This window comes from Pristis pectinata, chromosome 17 (assembly GCF_009764475.1).
Source record: "Pristis pectinata isolate sPriPec2 chromosome 17, sPriPec2.1.pri, whole genome shotgun sequence".
Lineage (NCBI taxonomy): Eukaryota > Metazoa > Chordata > Chondrichthyes > Rhinopristiformes > Pristidae > Pristis > Pristis pectinata.
In genome coordinates, this window is record NC_067421.1 from 33,234,248 (window position 1) to 33,258,565 (window position 24,318).

Sequence of the window (24,318 nt, forward strand, 5' to 3'; positions counted from 1 at the left end):
TGATGACACTGGACTGAGAAACACAATAAATTGTGAAGATATAAACAGGAATTTGCAAAGGAACATAAACAAGTTAAGTGGTTGGAAGAAACAGAAGCAAATAAAGTTGAGGGGAAGGTGAATTTGAGTTCCAAAAACTCAATTGTGAGGATGTGTGGGCTCACCCACTCTGAATTCCAGGAAAATGTATCAAAGCATATTCTTAATAGCTGAAAATCTAGGAACAGTGGAGGAGCAAAGAGATTAGGTTTAGGTTAGCAGTGTATTGAGTTGATTTGAAAACAATAGTTCTGTTGTCTTGGATAATATTGGTTTGCAACAAGCTGTAACTATACTTGGAAAAGTAAGCTGCTGGGACACAATGATCTTGTATCCTCTGAACTGTCACTGATCAGCAGCCTGTTTCACTGTTACCAGCATAACAACCAGCAGCTCCACCAAGGACCTTTTGCAGAAAGGTTCCTCCCACTGCTACACAACCTCATTCAGACCACAGGATCTGTGCCGAGTTTGGAGATGTCAGGTGCTATAACCGTTACAATGTATGACTTATCTTTGAAATGGAGCCATGTATCTTTCCAACAACAGGAAATGTATCTCCCCAGGGTTCCACAAACAGCAATAGGCAAGACAACCAGTTTGTGGTGGTGATTGTTGACAGAAGACTCTGACTAGGAACGATTCCTCCTTCAGCTTCAGTGATATTGGGCTTTTCAGGAGACCAAAGGCTCAGTTTTAATGTCTCAACCAAATAGTCCTTCACAATGCTGAACTGAAGTCCCACCCTATGTTAGAGGCTCAAGTCTACAGTGGAGTTTGTGACCATAACCTTCTGGCTCAGAGGCAAGAGTGATAACATATTCTTAAATGATCATCTTTAGCAGTGAAGCAATCTGTTTTAAGGATGATTTCCTTTTCAAACAGGTATATTTTTGAGCCAGTGGTGATGCAGAATAGAGAGGAATGGCCTGGAAGAGCCCATTTTTGGCAGAGAGCTTTACTGGTTTCAACATTCAGCAATTAGGAGCAAGTTAGGAAAGGCAACTAATGATCAACCTGAAAATGTAAGTTTGAAAGTTGAGGAGTCATATTAGAAAACAGGATAATAATGGCTGAAGGTTCTGCAGTGGGAGGTGGGAGAGAAGGCACACACAGCAGTTTAGACTCAGAGGAAGTGCCATTCATCTTAGAGTCATAGTGTCATAGAAACATAGAGATTTGATAGCATCATTCAGCACAGAAATAGGCCATTTGGCCCACTATGTCCATGCCGTTCTTCAAGTACCCAGCTATACTAAACCCATTTGCCCACACTTGGTCTAAAACCTTCTATGTCTTGGTGATTCCAATGCTTGTCTAGATAATTGAGAGTTAAAGCCTCCACCATCCTCTTATGCAGTGTGTTCCAAAAATAATTTTCCTTATATCCCTCCTAAACCTCTTACCTTAAAACTATGTACATAGAACATAGAGTACAGCACAGGAACAGGTCCTTCGGCCCACAATGTTGTGCAGAACCAATTACATTAGTAATGCCCAACTAAGCTAATCCCTTCTGCCCACACAATGTCCATATCCTACCAATTCCCTCACATTCATGTGCCAATCTAAGAGCTTCTTGAACACCCCTATCATATTTGCCTCCACCACCTCCCCAGGCAGTGCGTTCAAGGCACCCACCACTCTGGGTGAGCAGGGGGAATAGAATATTTGAAGCAAGATGAATGAAATGGTTTAGGTATTGAGAGTGGACAGTTGGGAGAAGGTTAGTTCATTGTTATACTATATCTTTGCATTTCTCTTTTTAGAACTTTGTGCAATTTCCCCTCAGAACGCTGTGTATAATTCAGCCCAATATCTTGGGCATAGCAATAAAGCAATCACTTTTCACTAGTGCTCAGCAATGAATCTGTCTCATGACTCACAAGTGCAGGGTTAAAACTCCCAGAACTTGCAAACATGTGATAAAACATAAGAGGTCCAACTTTTGCTCTTCACAGTGTGCTTCCAGCAGAACCTGAGGGAGTTGGCCTTGGGGGGTAGGTCCGGCTTTTGTGTTCCAAAACAACCCCCACTGTCTGAGTATCCTCTGGTCTGATGAATGGCTTACTCACTTATGTTGAATTAGAGATAGTTTGTGGCATGGACTTGGAATCATTAGAAACTGATGCAGAATCTCAAACCCATTGTCTGATCCATTGGGTGATGACTGCAATCCCAGGTCCATACGGAAAGGGCAGCACCTAAACCCAGAGAGCTTTATGTCTCGCCTAGCATTCAGTGAAGGTACTGAGATAATAATGGCTCACATTATTATCTCAGTACCTTCACCGAAGGAGACTTGCCTGGAACTTCCCTTCCTCCCATTTACAGTCAACAACTTGTTAACCAATGCTGAGATCGTGGACTATGAAACTGCAGCTTCCTGTGCACAGAAATAGTCCTCTGGAAACAGAAGGTCACAGCTGCCTTGCTGTTGATTAAAGTAAATGAATTATCCACACAGACCTCTGTGCTCGGTGAGCACTTATGACCCTACGTATGCAGTGGTGCTGAGACTCACTTCACCACTGGAATGGGGTCTCAATGTACCATCTATGGCTTGGGCCTCGACTAACTGGATGGGAAAAAGGGTTCAGCTCCCTGATGGCTCAGTGTAAATAAAAAAAATAAAGGTACCTTTATGGACCACTGTGGATTCAATCCCTGGCTTGTGCTTTTGGGGTGACCTCAGTTAGGTCACTCATTTGTTTTTCAGGTTGGTTAGAGGGCTGACAACTCAGCTTCCTGCTTCTTTCACCAAACTTGCACGTAGTGTCATTTCCGAAACCCTGTAGGAGGAAGATCCCTGCAGGTGAGCGAGTGGAGAGGTGCAGGAAAGAAACCCAGAGGGATTAGAAAATGCATGTATAAAAGATCGGAAAGGCATTGTTTTATTAAAAATGATTTATTGTATATTGCCAGCAGTAAGTTCCACTACAGCGATCTCAGAACTTAACAAAAAAGCATTACACAGAAAGGTTCACGTTGACCAGCTCTGGGTGTTATGTGAGGTCCTCAGTGCAGGACAGTGGAGGTGTTGCTATGAAGTTGGACATCCTGGGAGGGTGTGTGCCGGGTCACAAAGCACTGAGTGGAAATTCAATGCCACGGCCCCACATAGTTAGCACTTGACCCCACAGTGGAGTGGGGAAAAAGTCGAGGGTTGGGTGGAGGGGGTGGGTTGGGGGGGGGGTGGTGAATGCCAGAGAGCGGTCACCACATGTTTCCTCTTATGCAGTTTTCCTCATTCCACCCCCTGCCTCAACCACCACCACTGTCCACTGGTCTATTCCAAGCAATGTCACTCAATTCAGAGACTCACTGGGCATGACTGGGAGCAGAAGGAGGGGTTGGACATGATCAAATCTGGAAAAAAGGCATATGCTGGATTAAAAATGTCCAATGCAATTGCAGTTAATAAAACAGATGCAAAATGTGCTGATCCTCCGCATGAGCTTCCTCAAGAATAGTAGAGGCAGAGGTTGGGAGTCTTCCCAAAGTGGGCAGCAGCTAACTTGCACCTCAACTGTAGCCTGGTGGTGATGATCTGCTGTGAATCTCAAGGTTTCCAATATTACCATTTTGATCCCTCCCCCTCCATATTCCAGATCTGCACCTGCACTCTTTCCCCAGCATGAGCTGTTCTGGGGAGGACAAGGCTGAGACTCCAGCACCCATGGGAGAAGAGCAAAAATATGGCCTTACCCAAGTAACTCCAACCACAGACACCACTCTTCCTTTCAGAGCCGGTTGCCAAGCTCTCCATATGAGAGCGGGACCCCAGTATCCCAGAAGATTGGAATAATTTGTCAGTCTGACAAAAATGTAATTTAAAAACTGATTCCCTGAACATGATACCATTGAATTGTGGTCATGGCTGATTCCCCAGGTTTACTGCTTGCTAGTAGGTGATTAATGATTAAACCTGCACTGAGTTCACCCTGAGTCAGGAAACTCCCTGTGTCTCTCACTCTACATTGGTAACAGACATAAAGAACCCAGCTTTTTGGATTCTAGTAGTTTCCAAAGCATTTGTCATAATGGTGCCTAGTTTTACTAAAAAATCATACAAGTAAAGTAGAACTCATGGCTGAAGTTACTGCTAAAATGAGAGTTATGCTCAAGCTATATGATTGGCTATTGCAATTTAGTCTGAGAAGCTTTAAGTTTCCTTCAAGAGGTTTTACCCCAATTAAAATTGCTATATGTTTAATTTTGTTCAGATCCTGCCTGAACAATCCATGTTAATAATAATTCTTTAAAAAAGAACTCTTTGCGTTGAGCTTCTTCATTCAATGGGCACTTGTGATTGGATTATCCAATGCCACGGTAGATAATTCCTCACAATAACGAGCATTTTAATCTTCAGGTCCTGCCAATGCAAGGGTTAAGATATCCAGCATTTTGTTGATTGTTGAAAAGTGATATTATTTAGCTGCTTTTACAGCAAATGGCTTCTTTGGAAGGCCTATGAATGGGCCATACCTATGGAACTGTTCCCTTAACCTGACGTGTTAACAATTTGGAGAGAAGAGGAAGATCTTTATTCACTACATTCCAGTTTGCAGGAAGATTTGAAGGGGGCTATCAACTTGTCATGCTTTTCCCTGAGCCCAGGTGATCAGTAGACCCAGAAGCAAGGATTCAAAGTTGGCTTCTTGTACTGTATGAACCTCAAAGATCCAGTTGGATGGCTGAAATTTAAATTTAGTCGCTAATGAGGGAGATGGGCTGGCAGCACGATTGACATAAGTTTAAGCTAACAAATCAGAGGCTGGAGTTTTGGTTTGTGGGTGACCTGACTGAACATTCTTCCAATTTAAACCATCACCACTGTTGATCAAGCCTGCAGTTGTTTAAAGTGGTTAAAGTAAGAGCAAATTGGATAGTTGAATGTTTAAAGTTATCCCAGTTTTAGGTTGATTTCTCCCCTTGATATGGAGGGAACTAAAATCAGTCTCACAAGTGTGGGATACCAGTTTTTGTTGTATGAAGAGAAATAATAAAACCTTGATTTTTTTTTCTCAGTTTTTCTTTTCCTGAAAATGGTTCTCTTGCATATCCTAATGTTGCAAAATATGTTTTTGAAAGCATCTGCATGAAAATGAATGGTATTGGTGGTAGCTGAGCAAATTCTCTGGGTGGTCAACATTCAACTAACCTTCACATCAATCTAAGGTTGGTTTGGCCTGTGCTTGGTCGTTTAGAAAGCCCTGATGTCACTGGGTGCGCCATTGGGCTTCGAGATCAGTGGGGTTTCCTCTAGATCCTTGGAATGATCTGTACAGGGTTCAGCAACAGTAGATGATTCACTTAAACCCTGTTGGGCAAACTTAACTTCCTTTGGTTCTTGGCCCTCTGCTCCATCTACCTTGTCTGAGGCCATTGACTGGTCTGCGTCTGCGTCAACTTGTGGTTGATCAGCAGTCTGGGGGGACTTGCTCCCCATGTCACTGGCAGATGGCTGTTTAGAGTTGGTGCCCGGGACTGCTCCAGTTTCCAGCTCCTTTTTATCCTTTCCCTCTTCCTCCTCATTTCCCCTGTTTCCTTTTCCTGGTCCTTCAACTCCTCCCTTGTCTTCCTGCTCTGGTATTTCCTTCCCTTCCTCCTTCCAGTCCCCTTCAGGTGCTTTGGCAGTGTTGTTCTCCACTGTGTCAGACATTGGGCCTTCCTCATTGGTTCCTGGCTCTGTACTGTTCCTTCCCTCCTTGCCCACTGCCTGGTCAGGCTCTCCCTTTCCTGATGTACCAACCTCTTGCTTCTCCTCTCCTTTGGATGGTGTCGCCTTTTTGAGGTTGTGAGTTGCTGAGAGGATGTTGGCTTGCAGCTGCTCTGTAGAGTTGATCGTATCCTCCTTGGGCTCATCACTGACCATCCCAGTGACCTCCTCAAAGTTCTTGCTGGAACCCCTTTTGTCCTGCTCATCCACATACTTTTTTGTGGGGTAAGAGGATGGGTAGTAGGCTGAAGCCTTGCTTAGCTTCATAAATATCACAGTGCACACGATGATAAGCAGTAGGACCAGAGCGACTGCAGCAATGATGATGAAGACGGCATACTGCGAAATAAACTCCATTATAATTGTGCCAAGGAGGCCAGGCTTGGCAGAAGTAACAGCAGGGGAGGAGGTGTAGGCTACACTGGTGGTGTCAACATCTGAGATTTCGCTGGTCCGAAGTGCCACATCAGTACTCGTGCCTTCAGTTTCATAACTACCAGATGCTTCTGCAGAAGACAGTGATACAACATCTGTACTGTTGGGGAGGTATCTTGCTGTACATGGGCACATGCTTGTGAGGACAAACTGCAATAACATCAACCAAATGGCCATTGTTGACTTCCACAGGTGGGTCCAAGGTCTGTTAAAGCAGGAAAAGAACAAAGCAGCAGATTAAAATTGAAAGAGTCAGTCCTTTTGTAATAAAAGCAATAAATATCAGGAAAGCCCAGCCAGTGAGGCAGCACCATTGGAGAGAGAACCAAGTCAGTGTTTATCAATGTGTTGTTGAAAGTTCATCAGCCTGAAACAACAGCTCTGCTTCTTTCTCCAAGGATGCTGCCTGACCTGCTAAGCATTTACTCAGTTTCAGTTCAGGTTTCTAGCATCTGCAGTATTATACTCTTCCAATATTTTTCGAAAGTTCTCGGGATGAAATATCTTAGTTTTTCATTGGGAAGCTACACAGATATGTCCCAGGGCTGCTCCAGGGTAAGGTGCTGAATTAGATGGCCTCAGCTGGGACAAAGTTGGTGCTCACTACCACAAGCAGTCCTGGGTTAAAAAGGGGAAAAAAAGCAGTTAATGAAATTCTTGCTCCTTATTGTTATGGAAAGGCTGCATTTGAACATAAAACATAGAACAGTAGAGCAAAGGAGCAGGCCCTGTGGCCCACAATGTTGTGCCAAACTAACTAAGCTAGTTATGCCTAATTAAACTAATCCTTTCTGCCTGTACATGGTCTGTATCCCTCCATTCTCTGTATATTCATGCACCCATCTAAGAGCCTCAAATGCCATTATCGTATCTGCCTTCACCACCATCCCTAGCAGTGCATTCCAGGCACCGACCACTCTCTATGTAAAAAAAAACTTGCCACAAACATCTCCTTTAACCCCCTCTCACAAATGTATGCCCTCTAGTATTAGATGTTTCAACCCTGGGAAAAAGATACCAGCTGTCTACTGTATCTATGCCTCTCATAATTCTATAAACTTCTATCAGGTCTCTCCTCAGCCTTTGCCGCTCCAGAGAAAACGACCCTCTCCCTATAGCACATATCCTCTCATCCAAGCAGCATCCTGGTAAACCTCTTCTGCACCCTCTCCAAAGTTTCCACACCCTTCCTATAATAGGGCAACCAGAATTGAATGCAATACTCCAGATGCAGCCTAACCAAAGTTTTATAAAGCTGCAACTTTCTGACTCTCAAAATTAATGCCTCAACTAATAAAGGCAAGCATGCCTTATGCCTTCTTTACCACCCTATCAACTTTAGCAGGCATTTTCAGGGAGCTATGGACTTGGAACCCAATATCCCTCTGTACATCAATGCTGTTAAGGATCCTGCCATTAACTGTGTACTTTCCCTTTACATTTGATTTCCCAAAGTGCAACACTTCACACTTGCCTGAATTAAACTCCATCTGCCATTTCTCCATCCATATCTGCAACTGATCTATATCCTGCTGTATCCTTTAGCAATCTTTGAAGTATCCATATATTGATGTCTTTTTGGGGAAGGAAATCTGCTCTCTATACTTGGTCAGGTTTTTACGTGACTTCAGACCCACAGCAATGTGGTAGTCATGTAACTACCCCCTGAAGCAGCTGGTCAATACAAGGGCAGTTAGGAATAGGCATTAATTGTTGGCCTTGCCAGCAATGTCCAGATCCTGCTTTGACTTTGTACAATGGTGTGAAATGGGTGACAGTGATCTTTCTCTTCTAATATTGTTGTATCCCAATGGAAGTCAATGAAAATTGATATTAGGAGGTAACTAGCTTAAAGCAGTGTTTTGTAGGATTCACCTAAAGCGCGTGGAAAGTGTTTGCTTATTGCTGGCCATTTCCAATCTGTCAACATTCAAAGCTATTGCTCCCATGGGTTGAGAAATAGCTGTGGACGAGCAGACACTGGAACAGAGACAATACCAGTCCAACACCAGAATAAACGATCCTCGCAGCCATTGGACAGCAACAGACTCTGAGCTTTTGTTTCTGTGAGTCACCATATAGAACCTCAGGGGCTATGGAGAATGATAAAATCTCTACACAGGTTGCAGGTCACTCAGACTTGGTGGCTTGATTCAGAATTATTTGTCCTTCAGGAACATCTCTTGCTCAAACTGTTAGACGAACAAAATATTTGACAGATCAGCAAAAAATGACCTGGATTGCTATAGTCAGCCCTGCAGTCATAGAGTCATGGAGTCATAGAGCACTACAGCACAGAAACAGGCCCTTCGGCCCATTTAGTCCATGCTGGCCTAGTTTTCTGCCTAGTCCCATCTACCTGCACTCAGACCAAAGCCCTCCATACCTCTGTCATCCATGCATCTATCCAAACTTCTCTTAAATGTTACAATTAAACCCACATCCATCACTTCCACTGGCAGCTCATTCCACACTCGCACCACCCTCTGAGTGAAGTAGCTCCCCCTCAGATTCCCCTTAAATATTTCACCTTTCACCCTAATCTATGACCTCTAGTTCTAGTCTCACCCAACCTGTGGGGGAAAAAGCCTGCATGCATTCACCCTATATAAACCCCTCATAATTTTATATACCTCTGTAAGATCTCCCCTCATTCTCCTGTGCTTCAGGGAATGAAGTCCTAACCTATTCAACCTTTCTCTATAACTGAAGTCCTCAAGTTCCAGCAACATCTGCATAAATTTTCTTTGCACTCTTTCAAGCTTATTGATATCTTTCCTGTAGGTAGGTGACCAGAACTGCACACAGTGTAGAGACCCAGCAGAACACATGAGAAGCAGCCTCATCTGGTCATATTTACTTTGCCATTTGGGGCAACTGATTAATTTACTATCAGTTTTCTGTGCGTTGTCATTAACCAGTGGTTCACAAGTGTCATTAATGAATTGTACATAGCCCACACCAGGACAGTGTGCACTGAACTGAACACCTAACTGCCTAGTTGGGCCTCTAGTGGCCAATAACCAGCACCCAGCCTGAATTAAAAACAATCTTTTTAACGGTAGGCTCAACAGTAATGCTGAGGATGGATGGTGGAAACTGGAAGCAGTCAAGTGAAAAAATTGAAAGCAAAGACATTACACATAAGTTTGAAACCACAATCAAATACATGGCCTGGAAAAAATGCCCTGAGACATAACTCTGTTTCTCTCTTCACTGATGCTGAGTTTTTCCTGCATTTTCTGCTTCCATTTTAGATTTCCATCATCTGCAGTTTCTTTCTCCCGGAAGTACAGATCTCTGCGCAGTGAGTGCGGTAACACATGGACACTCAAGAGCAGCTCCTGATCTGGCTGACAGGGCAGGAAATTGAAATAGGAACAAAATCCATTTGCTAATTTAAAAGACAAAAAAGAGCCTTGTTTGTCTCTTGTTTGTCTTTAAAAAAATTATAGAGCAATATGTCACAAAGGAGACTGTTCAACCCAACGAGTGTGTGACAGATTGTGCATGGGAGCAATCCAGTTCATCCCACTCCAAAGCATTTTTTCCATATCCCTGAAGCTTTCTTCCCTCCTTCAAATTTTAATCCAATTCCTTTTTGAAAGTTACACTGTATCTGTTTTCTATCAGGCAAAGCATTCCGAGCCCAGCCACTCCTTGAGTTTATTTTCATGTTATTGTATGGGGTGTCACTGAGAAATATCCGCAGCTGAGTACCAGTGAAAACATGAGTTACAGTACTGTAGTGAGACTGATCTTGTGCCTTGTATCAGTCTCCTGTGCAGTGGCCCATCCCTTGTGTTTGAAAATCCATGAGGTACAGCCTTGAGTAAAAGACACAAGAGGCTGCAGATACTGTAACCTGGAGCAAAAACAAACTGCTGGAGGAAGTCAGCAGGTCAGGCAGCATCGGATAGTTGCTGTTTTGGGTCAACCATCCCTCTGCCTTGACAGATGCTGCCTGACCACTGAGTTTGTCCACCAGTTTGTCTTTTATTTAAAAAATGTTTGCACATTGAGGAGTTCAAAGCCAGAGACAAACAAACAGAACTATTTAGTTCTATTTTGTCAATATTTTGGGTTGAAGCCCTGCATCAGGACCAGCTGAACTGATTTCAACTCCACATTCCCACCTGCTTTTGGTATCTCTTCACACACTTGCTTATCAAGAACCTATCTACTATCCGTGCCTTAAAAATATTCAAAAACTCTGTTCTGACTGCCTTATGAAGAAGGGAGTTGCAAAGACTCAGGACACTAGTGCTTCATCTCTGTCTTTAATGGTCAACCCCTTATTTTTAAATAGTGACCACTAGTTCTAGATTCTTCCACATGAGTACATGTACTCTCCATACCCACCCTGTCAAGATCTCTCTATCTTAAAAGATCTTTTAAATGAAGTTGCCTCTCACTTTACTAAATTCCAGTGGATACATGCCTTGCCTGTCCAGCTTTTCCTCTTAAGGTAACCTACCTATTCCATGTATTAGTTTAATAAACCTTTTCTGAACTGCTTCCAATGCATTAACATCCTTCCATGAATAAGAGGATTAATACTACCTATATACTCCTAATGTGTTCTCACCAATGCCAAATATAAATGCTCAATTTATATTCAATTCCCCCAGTAGTAAATGATAATATTCTGTTCATCCTCCTAATTACTTGCTGCACCAGTGTACTAGCCATTTGGGAATCATGTACCAGGATACCCAGATCCCTCTGCATCCAGGAGCTCTGCAATCTTTCACTGTTTGGATAATATGTTTTTTTTTAATTTCCCGGACAAAATGGACAATTTTATATTTTGCTACATTGAATTCCATTTGCCAGATCTTTGTGCACTCACTTAGCCTATCCATATCCCTTTGTAGACTCCTCTGAACAACTTACTTTCTCACCTATTCTTATATCATTACCAATGTTAGCAATCACATCTTTAGAGCCTCCAACCCAATCATTTATACAAGTTGTACAAAGTTGAGGCTCCAGCACTGATCCATGTGGCACATCACTTGTTTCATCTTGCCAACCAGAAAAATATAAGCTGATTCACTGTTTCCTGTTAGCCAGCCAACCCTTTGTCCACACCAACATTATTTCCTACAGCATGAGCTCTTATTTTTTGCCATTACCTTCAATGTGACACGTTATCTAATGCCTTCTGGAAATCTAAGTATAGGGCTTTAACCACAGCATTTGTCACTTCTTCACATAAGTCAATAAATTGTTTCATTTTCGTAAAACCTTGCTGTCTTTATCTGACCACCTTGAATTTTTCTAAGTGTTCTGCTGTGACATCTTTAACTACGCTTTCTCTTATCACTAACTAATGGTTATTACAACTTTAGAAACATTTTCACTCAAAGCTGACAGGGATCTCACAAACAAATGGGGTGTTTGAGGCAAGTAGCACAGAAACATTTAAGGAGAAGCTAGATACGTGCAAGAGGGAAAGGGGATAGAAGGATTTGGTGAGAGGCTTAGATGAAAGAAGATGAGAGAAGGCTTATATGCCGGCATGAATCTGATGGGCTGAATTGTCTGATTTTTCTATTGATGCAACTTTATGTTACACCAAACTAAATTGTGATGAGTAGAATATTTGGTGAAAAGTTGCAGTAGCACCCTTGATAGTTTAGAGCCTGGAGGTTAACTCACCAGTAACTCAAGGGGTTTAACTCTGTATAGCAAAGCTGTAGGGGTCTTGGGGTTCCTCCAATTCAATCCCCAGGTGATACCGGCAGAAGAATAAATTGCCATTGAATTTCAGTGCAGGCAGTGTGGTTGTGTATCCTGCTTGCCAATCAAAATAACCATACAGATGTGGGTTGAGGTCTTTGGTGAGCTGGATATTCCTGTTGTGCATAAAGAATGGCCACTTGGGCAAGCTAGCAAGTGCCCTGGGGTAAAAGGGCATCTGCTGACTGTGATTCTACACCACAATAAGTCAGCATATCCAGGACAGGAAGAAAGAATAATTAGAGGAAGCCAGTCCCCGGGAGGCTGGTACCTGTCAGACATTGGATAAAGTGAGATTTCCCACATTCTTGGACAACGCTTCTGGGAAAACAGCGGCACATGTGGTTTTACTTCAGATGTCCAGGGCACATTTTAAAAAAAAACAAATTGGATCCCAAGCTCAATCAGTTTGTTTTAGCTAACTGTAGATTTTGTTTTCTTACTTAACTTGAGAAAAGTAGAAAATAAAGGACCAGACAAAGTTTGGAAATATAATTTATTATAAAGTCCCATACCGAGTTGTAAATGGGCCTTGAAGCACCAGAAATTAAAAGGGGCCGCTCTCCAGAAAGCAAGGTTGAAAGAGGTCAAAGGTCTGATTAATCTAGCTGAAACCATCATCATCGTTCTGTCAATCTGTGGAGTTATAGCAGACTCCAAACATTACAGGAGGCCAGCTCAGCAAGGTGGAAACACAGCAAGGATATGGTGTACAGAGTGTTGCTTTGTTAGGTTTTTAGATCCTTATGGTTACTATTCTCATTTGGCCAGATTAGGGAGGAGAGGTTAAAGGAAGGATAAAGCAAGAGACAGAGAGAACAGGGATAGGAAAGTGAGAGAGCCCAAGAAGAAAATGTGGGCTACAGAAAAAAATTGTGTCATAAAAGTGAGAGGAGAAAGTATTGTGTGAGTGAGTAAGTGAGGTAGAGGATAGGATAGAAACAAATAAAGGGAATAGGAAAAATGGAGGGAAAGAGACGGAGAACAGGAGTGAGACAGAGAACCAATGAAAGAGAATAGTGAAAGAAAGAGGAAAATTACCAAGGAGCAAGTGTTCAAGTCATGATAGAAAGAGTAAAAGATAAAGGGGTGATCTAGGACCATCAGTAAGAGACTTAGCAATGGTTCCCTTATACAATGAGATGAACTATGACCTCACAATCTATGTTGTTGTGACCTTGCACCTTATTGCACTGCACTTTCTCTGTAGCGGTGACACTTTACTCTGTAGTGTTATTGTTTTTACCTGTACTACCTCAATGTAACTGCACTGTGTAATGAATTGACCTGTACGATCGGTTTGTAAGACAAGCTTTTCACTGTACCTCGGTGAACCAATACCAATACCAATACCACTGGGCACTAGCATGTATTCTGTGATGGGTGTAGAATGAGAGGGAGAAAAAGATTAGCAAGAGATGTCACCGAGACAACAAAGGGAGTGTGTAGAGGTAATAAGAATAAATCAAAGAGAACGAGAGAATATACCAGAATGGAACGATAAAGTGAGGCTGAATATTACTGAAAGAGATGTGACAGCCAAAGAAAAAGGAAATAGATAGAGGAATTAAGAAAGAGGAGGAGTGAAAGGGGGAAGCAAAAATAAAATAGGAGGCAGTGCATGCAAATGATAAATAGAGTGGAACGCTCCAAATATGGGACTAAGTTTTCAAGAACATTTCTTTTCAACTTGTGCAGTGATAGAAGAAATCTAAGTGACTTTAATGAGTCAGTCAAGGTGGGGGGGGGGGGAAGGGGAGGGGGAGGTGGGGAGGGGGAGGGGAGTGTCTAGGAAAAGGAGAGTGATATGGGTGCCTGGATCAAACCAGTTGACTCCACAAGGGATGGATCTGCATTGGACTACTGCTGATTGAAAGGCTGTGGCCAGGCACTTAGTGAATAAACTATTTATACGAAACAGTGATCCTGTTATCAGCCTCGACAGGATATACTAAGAAGAAAGGCAGCAGAATACAAAACCACATCTACTTGAACTGTCACATCTGAACAAGAGTCCAGAAACCAATATGTGACTTAAAGCAAAAATGTGAGATTTATTTTAAGCCAATTAAACTAATTTCTATAAAGTACATTGAAGTGACTGCATCAGCTGTCCAGAGTTGAAAACAGGAACATGTAGCAAACTAGTTAGTCCCGAACCATTCTGTTATATTTGGCCACATACTTGCTAATCAAGCTCCTCATTTATTGAGCAGCTGGGGGCTTTACCAAACATTATTAACAATCAAAGAAGCTTTGTAAAGACAGTATTATATAAAGAAAATGAACAGACTTTGCAATTTCCTTTGTAAAAAAATAACTATTTTGACCTCTCTGCTGATACATGTACTGAGTTGGGCCCTTGCCGTTAAACTTAACCATCTCCATTTCCAAGACATGCACTTCAGGATCAAAGGATATAAAACTGAAAGGGGCTGGAGAAGAGCAAATGCTTTCATTAATGTAGCTGGTAATCTTCTTTTACAAGGTTTAAAAGGTATTTAGATGGAGAGGAAAGGTTTAGAGGGATATGGGCCAAATGGAAGCAAATGGGAATAGCTCAGGTGCTCAACTTGGTCAGCATGGATGAGTTGGGCCAAAGGGCCTGTTTCCATGCTGTAAAACTCTATGATTCTATGAGAAATGGAACTATACTGATCATATTGCTAGTCAAGCCTTTCAACCCATCATGAATGTATGAGGTCTTTATGGGAGCTCTTCAATTAGACCCAATTAATTCTTTTGCCATAGCCCAGAAAAAGTTGCTTTAAAAAACATTCCCTCAGGATAGAGCAGGCACAGATGGGCTCAGTCAATTAGACCAAACAGAGGACTAATCAAAAAATCTATCACAATAACAGTTCTGTGGATCGGGAGGCAAGAATTTACAGAATCGTAGAATCTCATAGCAAAGAAGAGGACTTGTGGCCTGTGTTACTTGTGTTGGCAGAGTTGCCAAGCTCAGTCCCATGCCCCAAATTCAGACCATTGTAGTCAATGTTCAACTCTGGATTTGAGCGACATCAAAATTGGATTTGTAGCACTTCCTGTAGTTCACTTAGCCTGTTAATGATCATTGCTGGGGTTCATTCCCATGGAATATCTCATCGGGACAGAATCCTGACAAATGGGAGAGCTTGCATGATCTGGAATGCTTAAAGAGTAACAAATAAAGAGACCTTCATTACTACACTACCTGTCACATCCTCAGGATGTCTTGAAGCACTGGAGTATTGTGTGCCAAGAAGTGTCTGTTGTAATGTGGAAAATGCAACAGCAAGATCCACGCAATGTGAAAACAGCCAGATAATCTGTTTTAGTGATATTGATCAGGGATAAGTGTAGGTGCAATTCTCTTCCTTTTCCACAGGATCTATTATGCCCCTCTAGGAGGGCGGATATGCCTGCAGTTTGATGTCTCTTCCAAACAGTGACTATCTCCCTCAGAGCATCAGACAAGATTTCTGAGCTCAAGTCTTTAGTATAGGGTGTAATCCACAATCCTCTGACTCAGAGGGATATGTCCTACAAACTCAGTCATGGTTGACACAAGGGTGATCCCAAATGGAATTCTCTATTCTAAAGGATACAGTTGCACTGCCAATGAGAAAGAGGTGTGGGACAAATTAATTATTTTTCAAAGAGCTGGTACTATCAAAGTGGGCAGAATGGACTACTTCTCCAAAGCACGATTCTACATACTGTGACTGTGCAATATACCCATGAGTTAACCCAAAACCTCCAGAATCTAAGGATATTTGGATAATTACAGTCAGTGCATCTCCATCCTCACTGTGTACTTCTAAAAAGACCACAGAATGCAAGCCATCTGGGCCCGGGGATGTAGTAGCCTACAGCTCCACTGGCTTGCCTTAAACTATTTCCATAGTAAATTCCTCTCTGGCATTATTCAGTATTAATGGGATCTTCGAAGTATCTTCTACCAGAAAGACTGAATAGAGTATCTGTTTAACACTTCTGACATTTCTTAGTTCCCCATAACTATTCCCTGGCCTCATTCTCTAGGGGGTTAATATTCACTGGGACCTCTGGTTTGGCCTCACAGTTTATTTTGTGTCTCCTTTCTATCATTTTAGTCTTTGCAAGTTATACATTTATCCCAGTCTTCAGGTCTACTGCTAACTTTTGCCTCTTGGACATTTTCTCTTTCAGCTTTACACCCTCCTTAACTTCTTTGGTTAGCCAAGGTTGGTTCATCCCTCCCTGAGAATCTTTCCTCCATATTGGGAAAAAGTTTACCGAGAGGCATGAATTACCTTCTTAAACTCCTGCCACCACTTGGTTGTTGTCTTTTCTGCTACTCAATCTGCCCAGTCTGTTTAGCTAACTCCATCCCCGCCCATTGTAAATCCCTTCAAGTTAAACACCATCGTTTCCAATACAAGTTTCTCACTCTCAAACTGAATACAAAATTCTATCGTGCCATGATAACTATTTCTAAGGGATCTTTTACTTTGAGGTCATTTATTAAAGCTTCCTCATTACCCATGACCAGATCCAAGATAACCTATTCTTTAGTTGGTTCTTATAATGTATTGTTCGAGGAAATTATATTGAATGCACTCTGTGAATTTATTCTTTTAATTATCCTTGTCAATTTGATTAACCTAATCTACAATAAGATTAAAGTCTCCCATAATTATTGTATACTTTTTTACATGCCCCCATTATTTGTTGATTTATACCCATTCCTCCAGTGTGGCCTCTGTTTGAACATCTATACCCCTCCTACCAGTGTCTGCTTTGCTTTGCTGTTTTTAACCTCCACCCAAAAGGACTCTGCACCTTCTGAGTCCAGATCGCCCCTCACAACTGTGCTTATTTCATCTTTTATTAACAATGCTACCCTACTACCCTTTCCTTCCTACATGTCCTTTCTAAAAATCAAATATTCTTGAATATCATTGTTTGATCCCCTTGCACCTTATTTCCATTATGGGTATCAGATCATGTCTGTTTACTTCTAATGATGCCATTAGTTCATCTACATTATTACAAATGCTTCATGTGTTAAGGTACAAAGCCTTTGGGTATATCTTTTTGCCATTTTTAACCATTTTACCTTTTGTTTTGTATTGTGGCCTTAGTGGCCTCTCAACCTTGATTTCCACACCTTCTGCATTTGCATTCTACTCTGTCTTTCTTTTCTGTCCTTGTTTCTTGATCCCTACTCTTCCTGCTCAGTTTTCCACCCCCCTCCCCCCAACCATTCTATTTCAAGCCATCCCCATGAGGACATCAGTTACGTTCCTGCTTGAGTCTTGCTTGTACAGGACCCATCTTTGCCAAAACCAGTTCTGGTATCCCACAAATCTAAATCCCTCCCTCCTGCACCATTTCTCCAGCTATGTCTGGTCCATTGTCCCATTCCTTTACTCATCAGCACATGTCACTGGAGCTAATCATTGAGGTCCTGCTTTTATCTCCTAAGTGCTTAAATTCATTTTGCAGCCCTTTTCCCTCTAACTGATAAGAACACAAACACTGTTCCCCCTGCCCCTCCAGAATGTTCTGTGGCTGCTCTTTGATACTCACACCAGGGAGGCAACACACCATCCTGGAGTTCCATCTGTAGTTATTGAATCACCCATCTGTTCCTGTCAATGAAATCCCCTATCACTCTGGCTCTTTTACCTCTCCTCCCGTGCAGCATACCCACTGATGGTGCCATGATCCTGGCTCTTGCTACATTCCCCTGAGAAGCCCTCTCCCTCAGTAGTATCCAAAACGATATATCTGTTTGAGAGTGGATGGTCACAGAGGATTTCTGCACTACCTGCATTCCTTTACCATGCCCGGTGGTCACCCATTCCATTCTTGCCTTCACTAAATGTGTTATCCCTGTAAATCTCAGCATCACGGATGCTCCACAGTGAATGCATCTGCAGTTTAGCCAGCAGCTGCAGCTGGATACGCTTCCCACACACATGATCGCCACGGTCCCTGATTTCCCACATTGGATAGGAGGAGTTCTCCATGGGTTTGAGATTCCCTGCCATCAATTACCCTTAACATAAGCTCCTTAGTTACTCCCTTTAATTAAACAATACTAATTACACCAAGGATCACATTCTGCCCCAAACATGACTTATTATAATATAAAGTCCTTTCACTTAAGCTAAGGAACTGCAGAAATGGTAGAAATACCCACCTTATGTAGCTTGCCAATGAGTTGGTACCTCTGCTGTTTGTCACTTTTTGAACCTTGATGTTACCTCTGGAGTTCCACCTCTGTCCCAGTGAAAGTATGTTGTACTTTACACTTCTCCTTCCATTTAATGCCAACTGTTCAATGCACCCCTCCCTCACTCCACCCAATTCCCGTACTTACCAAATTCCCACATTCTGTATGACGCCACACTTTGTTGCAGTTCAACTCCTGGTGCGTAGCCAGGAAGACTGCCAGTGTGACACCCTTTTTCGAAAAGAGAGGTAAAAGTCTGATTAGCCTAGCGCCAGTTGTTGGAAAAAAATGTTAGAATCAATTGTTGAGGAAGAAATAGCAACACATGTGGAAAACCATAATCCAATGGCTTCACGAGGGAGGAATCACCTCTAAAAAAATTGATCACAGATTTTTGAGGAAGTTTTGATCAGAGCGTATAGGGAGGAACCAGCAGATGGACTTCCAGAGGCATTTGACAAGATGCCTCACAAAAGATTAAGTCACATGAGTCCATGGTGTTGGAAGCCACATGGATAGAGGACAGGCTAACAAGTGGGAAAGAGTGAGTAGAGTTAAAGGGTTAATTTTTAGGTTGGCAGTCCATGGCTGGTGGGGTGCCACAGGGATAAGTGCTGGGACAGCAACTGTTTACAATAGAATAGCAATGACTTGGAATCATAGAATGGTTACAGAACAAAAGGAGGCCATTCAGCCCATTGTGTCTGTGCCAGCTCTCTACTCAACTAACTTACTGGACCCTTCTCCACGGCCTTGTAAATTTTTCTTCACTACATGTTTATCCAATTCCCTCCTGAAAGCCACCACCACATCTGCAGGGAGTGCATTGCAGATTCCAGCCACAGGTGTTGTAAAGAAGTTGTTCCATATGCCGCTATTAATTCCCTTCCCCTTTATTTCTTACCTGTGACCTCCAGTCCTCGACCCCATCACCAACAGGAACTGCATCCCACTGTCCACTCTGACCAGACTCCTCATTATAGAATGAGGATCTCCCCTCAATCTCTTCTGCAAAGGAAGCATTCCCAGCCTCCCTAATCTATCCTTGTAACTGTAGTCTCTCATCCCAGGAACCAGTCTCTCAAATCTTCCCTGGGCCCTCTCTGATGCCTCCACATCCTTCCTATAATGAGGCAACCAGAATTGAGGGCAACACTCCAGATGAGGCCAGAACAATGTTCTTTAAAGGTTCAGTATGACTTCTCTGTCTTTATACTCTAACCCAGAATTGTGTAAGGCTTATTAACAGCTTTCTCAACCTGCCCAGGCACTTCCAATGATCTGCATGCCCATATCCTTAAGTGCCTTTTCTCATCCATCCTGTGTGGACCAGTATCCTTTATTCTACGTCGCCTCCTCTTGTTCTTCCTACCGAAATGCATTACCTCACATTTTTCTGCTTTAAACATCCTCTACCGCACAACTGTTCACTCCATCAGCCTGTTCATATCCAGCTGCAATCTATGCTTCAGAGATCACGGTACTGTTTTGTGTCATCTGCAAATTTAGAAGTTTTGGTTTGCAGCCCCAAGTCTAGATCTAAAATAGCAATCACCCTAACGCCAATCCCTAGGGTATGCCACCGTTCACCTTCCTCCAGTTCAAAAAGCAACCACTCACCGCAGCCCTCTGTTGTTTGCTTCTGAGCCAACTTCCCTTTTATGCCATGTGCTTCCACTTTGCTGATAAGCCTGTCATATGTAGTATCTTATCAAAAGCCTCTGCAAGTCCATATACACCGCATCAACTGCATTACCCTCACTGGAGGAAGTAAATGAATGTACGGTAGACAAATTTATGCTTGACCGAATTCTGAGAGTAAATTCCAAGGAGGATACAGTTTACAGAGAGAGATCAATAGAGGAAAATGTTGTCAAGTGGAGTATAATTGGGAAAATGTGAAGTTGTTCACCTTGGAAAGAAGAATGAAAGAACAAGAGTATTAGTAAATGGAGAAAACCCACAGAAAACTGCAGCACAAAGGGATCTGGGGTCCTTGAGCATGAAGCACAGAAAGCTAGCTCACAAGTGCCTCAGAAACAGAGAATGCTGATGGAATATTGGCTCTTATTTCAAGGGGTTGGAGTTTATAAGCTTGGAAGTCTTACTGCTAATGTACAAGATTCTAGTGGGACCATATCTAGGGTACAGCAAACAGTCTTGGCTCTCCTGTTTAAGTAGAGATATTATCTCATTGTTTCACAGAAGGTTCACTGGGATGGTCCCACTGGTTTACTGGGAGGACTGTCCTGTTTGGAAAGGTTAAGCAGCTGGGACTCTGCTCCTTGTAGTTTAGAAGAATGAGAAGAAATCTTATTGAAACATGTAAGATTCTTAGGAAGCTTGTCAGGGTAAATGTTGAGAAGACATGTCCTCTCATTGGAGAACCAGAGCGCATAGACTCAAAATAAGGAGATGACCATTTATGACTGAGATGAGGAGGAATTTCTTTTATCAGAGGGTTGTGAATCTTTGGAACTCCTTGCCACAGAGAGCTACAGGCCACTGTTCTTGAGCATACTTAAGTCTGAGATAGATTTCCAATCATTAAGGCAATCAAGGATTATAGGGAAAGAGCAGAAAAGTGAACGAGTAATGTTGGATCATCCATGATCCTATTGAATGGTGGAGCAGAATCTATGGGATGAATGGTCTCCAATTCCTATTTCTTTATGTTACAAATTGGAGAAAATCAGGGAAGAAGTTCAAATAACTTTCCAGGGATGTCCAGAGTAATATGATCACGTAATTTGCTATTGAACTCACCAACAAGTAATTATTGTACTTATAATCAACCATCTGGTTGTTTAACAGAAGGACCAGATGTACAGAGGCAGAGCTTGTGTCAGGGCTGCTGTTCTGAAATGAAATGGAGGCAAGGGAGAAATACTAGCAGGGTTAGAGAAGAAGGCCAGTGAGAATCAGTGGAGCACAGAGTATGCCCAGGAAGGCTCCAGGACACCCACTTCTTGACCATGAGTACGGGCACCATTCTGATGGGGGTTCCTGCTTCCATCCTAATCCCACCATCTCCCAGCTGCACAGCAAGAACTAATATCAGAAAACTGCAGGACGTGGCAACAATGAAGCTGGCCAGTGGTGGTGGACGAGGAGCAAAGGCGCTCTCCTGGGACTTGAAGCGATCTAGATGCAACGTCACTTTCCAGCCTCCCACTCAACAGCTTCACAACCTTGTCCATGCTGTTGCCAGGAAGTGGCAAGTGAAAGGTCGGGGTTTTATCGAGCTGTGTGAGGGAGTCACCGGTTCCTCTTGGTGATCAGTTCTTGCCTCCCTTGGCTACAGACAGTGGCCAATTAGTAAGAAATCCAAACAAGCAAAGCTCTTTGTCATTTGGGCGATGAGCATAAAGCCTCTGTCTTCCCCAAATAACCAGTGTCCTGAAAGCCTTCAGTAAACCTCCTAAGGTAGCAGAGGTGATTTCACCATGAAATGGGCAAGGATCAGTCTCCATTCCACATGTCACCCCTGAAATGACCATGTGAGATATTGTTACTGGTCCTTAGCTGAACATCTTGAACAATCAAGGTGGAAGCTGATTTTCCCACTAATGGTTCACTGGATCTCCTTACACCTGAATCTATGTCAAAGCATTTTCCGTATGATGTTCCTGGAAGCTTCTGACTATCAATGACTTGGAGGGATGTTATTGGCCACGAGTTGAGACACAGTGGTCTGCTGTTCTGTGGACTTTCCCATTGTGCTCACTTACCAGCTACATGATATTCCCCATGCTACTGGCCAGAAGATGCAAGAGGAAGTCACACTCTCTTGACTGGTTGATATGGCTTTTATGGTCAAACAGCTTGCTAATATCCACTGTCTGGACCTGATTATGTGCAATAGCTCCAAAACCTCAGTCAGTTTATCTCACAGATTTGACAAGCAAAAAAACAGAAGACAATGGAAAGAGGCATCGGAGGAGAGGAAGGAGAAAATGTTGCGGGAGGAGAGGGAAATGAGAGAAAGCGAACCTTGAGCTGCAAAATCCATTTGAGAAACAAAAAAGGGAGGGGAAGAGAAAGGGCAAGGAAGGCAAGAATGTTAAATAGAGAGAAAAGAGAGTGCCTGAAAGAAAATGGAGCAAGGAATATATGAGGAAATGAAGGGAAGGAAAGAAAGCATTGGAAAAGTCCTTGGGGCAGAAAGTCAAGACAAAGCTGCTCCTTACCACCTCCTTCCAGCCATTTCAGATTTCTGTCACTCAGTCTTATTTTTATGTAGTTTACTAATATCCTGGAGAAACCCCTCTTTAAAATGCAATATCACTATTGCCCATCAGTGACAGAAAGATGATGGTGGCTGAAAATATTTCTGTGAAGAACAATGTGTGATGAGGATTTCTTATTGGTGGGAGCATCATAAATAGTAATTCACAATTGACTTCACGGTGCTGAAAAGAGCAGAGGGGAGGGTTTCCACTGGTATATTTATTAGTAGCTTGAAAATCCACATCTTAAGTATGCAGAAAGTTAAACAGAAATGGAGAACAGTGGGGGTTGAGGAGAGGAAATGGTAAAGGGAGAGAAAGAAAATTCTGCATAAATGTTTTCTCTCCTTATGTGAAACACAATTACCAGATTAAACTAAAGCTAACCTTGCAGTAAACTTCATCACAGTGGTCAGAAAGATAATTTGTTGCAGCTGGAGACAAGGGATAAAGTGATAGAGAGAAAATACTTTGCTTCTGCTGTAGTTCATAGCAGTTCAAACATAAAGCATATAAACTTAGACTTACCCTGTTGAGTTATTGGTTTGGATAAAACAAGCGTCCTCTCAACAAGCGGCTAATATGAAGGAGCTCTTGGAGGTAAAGGACAAAGTTGGAAGAAGTCACTGAACTTCTTGTCAGTCTTTGGTTTTGCAAAAGCTTCCTCTTGTGTTTAATTCCCTCCTGCCATCAGTTGGGAATAAGGCTCGTGATCTCGCCTCTCTCTCTCTCTCTCTCGCTCGCTCTCTCTTTCTCCTCCTCAACAGATTGTTTTCATTAGCCTGGAGTTTAATGTGGGGAGTGCGCTGCAGGGATGTAGTATTCTTCAGCAGCAGACTTCCTGTCAGACCTTTGTGCGTTGCACTGAGACCAGAACGCTTGCTTTGTGCAGCTGAGGAAACTGCAAGGAGGGAGGGAGAGAGTGACGGCTGTGTGTTTCAGCAGAATCAAAGATTGTATGCAAAGTGAATAATTAGTTACAAAAAATGATAAGCAGAAGCAAATCCTGTTGTCAATATTTTTTCAACTTGCCCTCCAAAAGAAAGAAATTATGTCTCAATGTTCTATAAACAAATTAGAAGGAAATAACTATTTTTTGTGATGGAATGTATTGTATATAACCGACAGAAAGTTATTTCTGGATACTAGCATCAGTGGGGGTGAACAGGTTTGTTCAATTCCTTGCCCTAAATTTTGCTCTTTGTTTTAAATCTGTGGTCAGCAATATAACTGTGACTCTTGCAGTCGCTCTTTCACCTCTGAAACAGGAGACAATGGGTTCAAGCTCCATTGCTAAGACCAGCACATAACCTAGGCTCCTATGCAGCGCTGAGGGAGTTCTATACTGCCAGAGGTACTCTCTTTCTGGAGGAAGCAATAAAAACCCAAGGTCAATCTCAGAAGACAGATCACATGGCACCAATTCAAGGAAGAACAGGAATGTTTCACACAGTGTTCTAGCCAATATTTGTCTCTCAATCAACATTTCTAAATGAAGATTATCTGTTCTTTATCACATTGCTATCTGCCGGTGCTACCTATGAATTGACTGGTTGCAGTATTCCCTTCATTTCAACTATGGCTTCAAAAGAACTTCGTTGGGTGTGGTGCCCCACAGAATATAGCAGAGGTGTCTAAAACCAGAGGACATAAATTTAGGGTAAGGGGTAAGAGGTTTGGAGAGGATCTGAGGAAGAATGCTTTTACTCTGAGTATGGCTGGATTCTGGAACACACTGCCTGGGGCAGGTACTGTCATAACCTTTGAGATTTATTTAGACAAGGTTTGTCTCGTCAAGGCATAGAAGTCTATGGACCAACTGCTGGTAAATGAATCAATGTAGATGGGTACTTGGCAGTCAGCATGGACACAATGGTCTCATGGCGCCTGTTTCTGTGCTGTATCTGTCAACAATATCCTGAGGTTATGGAAAGGTATAAATG

The 24,318-nt window shown here is 42.5% G+C and overlaps 1 protein-coding gene across 1 annotated transcript; it reads right to left on the bottom strand.

Moving 5' to 3' along the window:
* Positions 1-2,935: 2,935 nt before the first annotated feature.
* tmem119b (transmembrane protein 119b) lies at positions 2,936-23,286 on the bottom strand. Its single transcript, XM_052032219.1, has 2 exons — positions 22,904-23,286; positions 2,936-6,401 (listed from the first exon to the last, which is right to left on the bottom strand). The coding sequence occupies exon 2, from the start codon at positions 6,371-6,373 to the stop codon at positions 5,246-5,248; it is 1,128 nt and encodes a 375-aa protein (XP_051888179.1). The 5' UTR covers positions 6,374-6,401; positions 22,904-23,286; the 3' UTR covers positions 2,936-5,245.
* Between the last annotated feature and the right edge of the window lie 1,032 nt (positions 23,287-24,318).

Coding starts and splice junctions, on each gene's coding strand:
- tmem119b (XM_052032219.1), bottom strand. CDS start 6,373: ATGGCCATTTGGTTGATGTTATTGCAGTTTGTCCTCACAAGCATGTGC.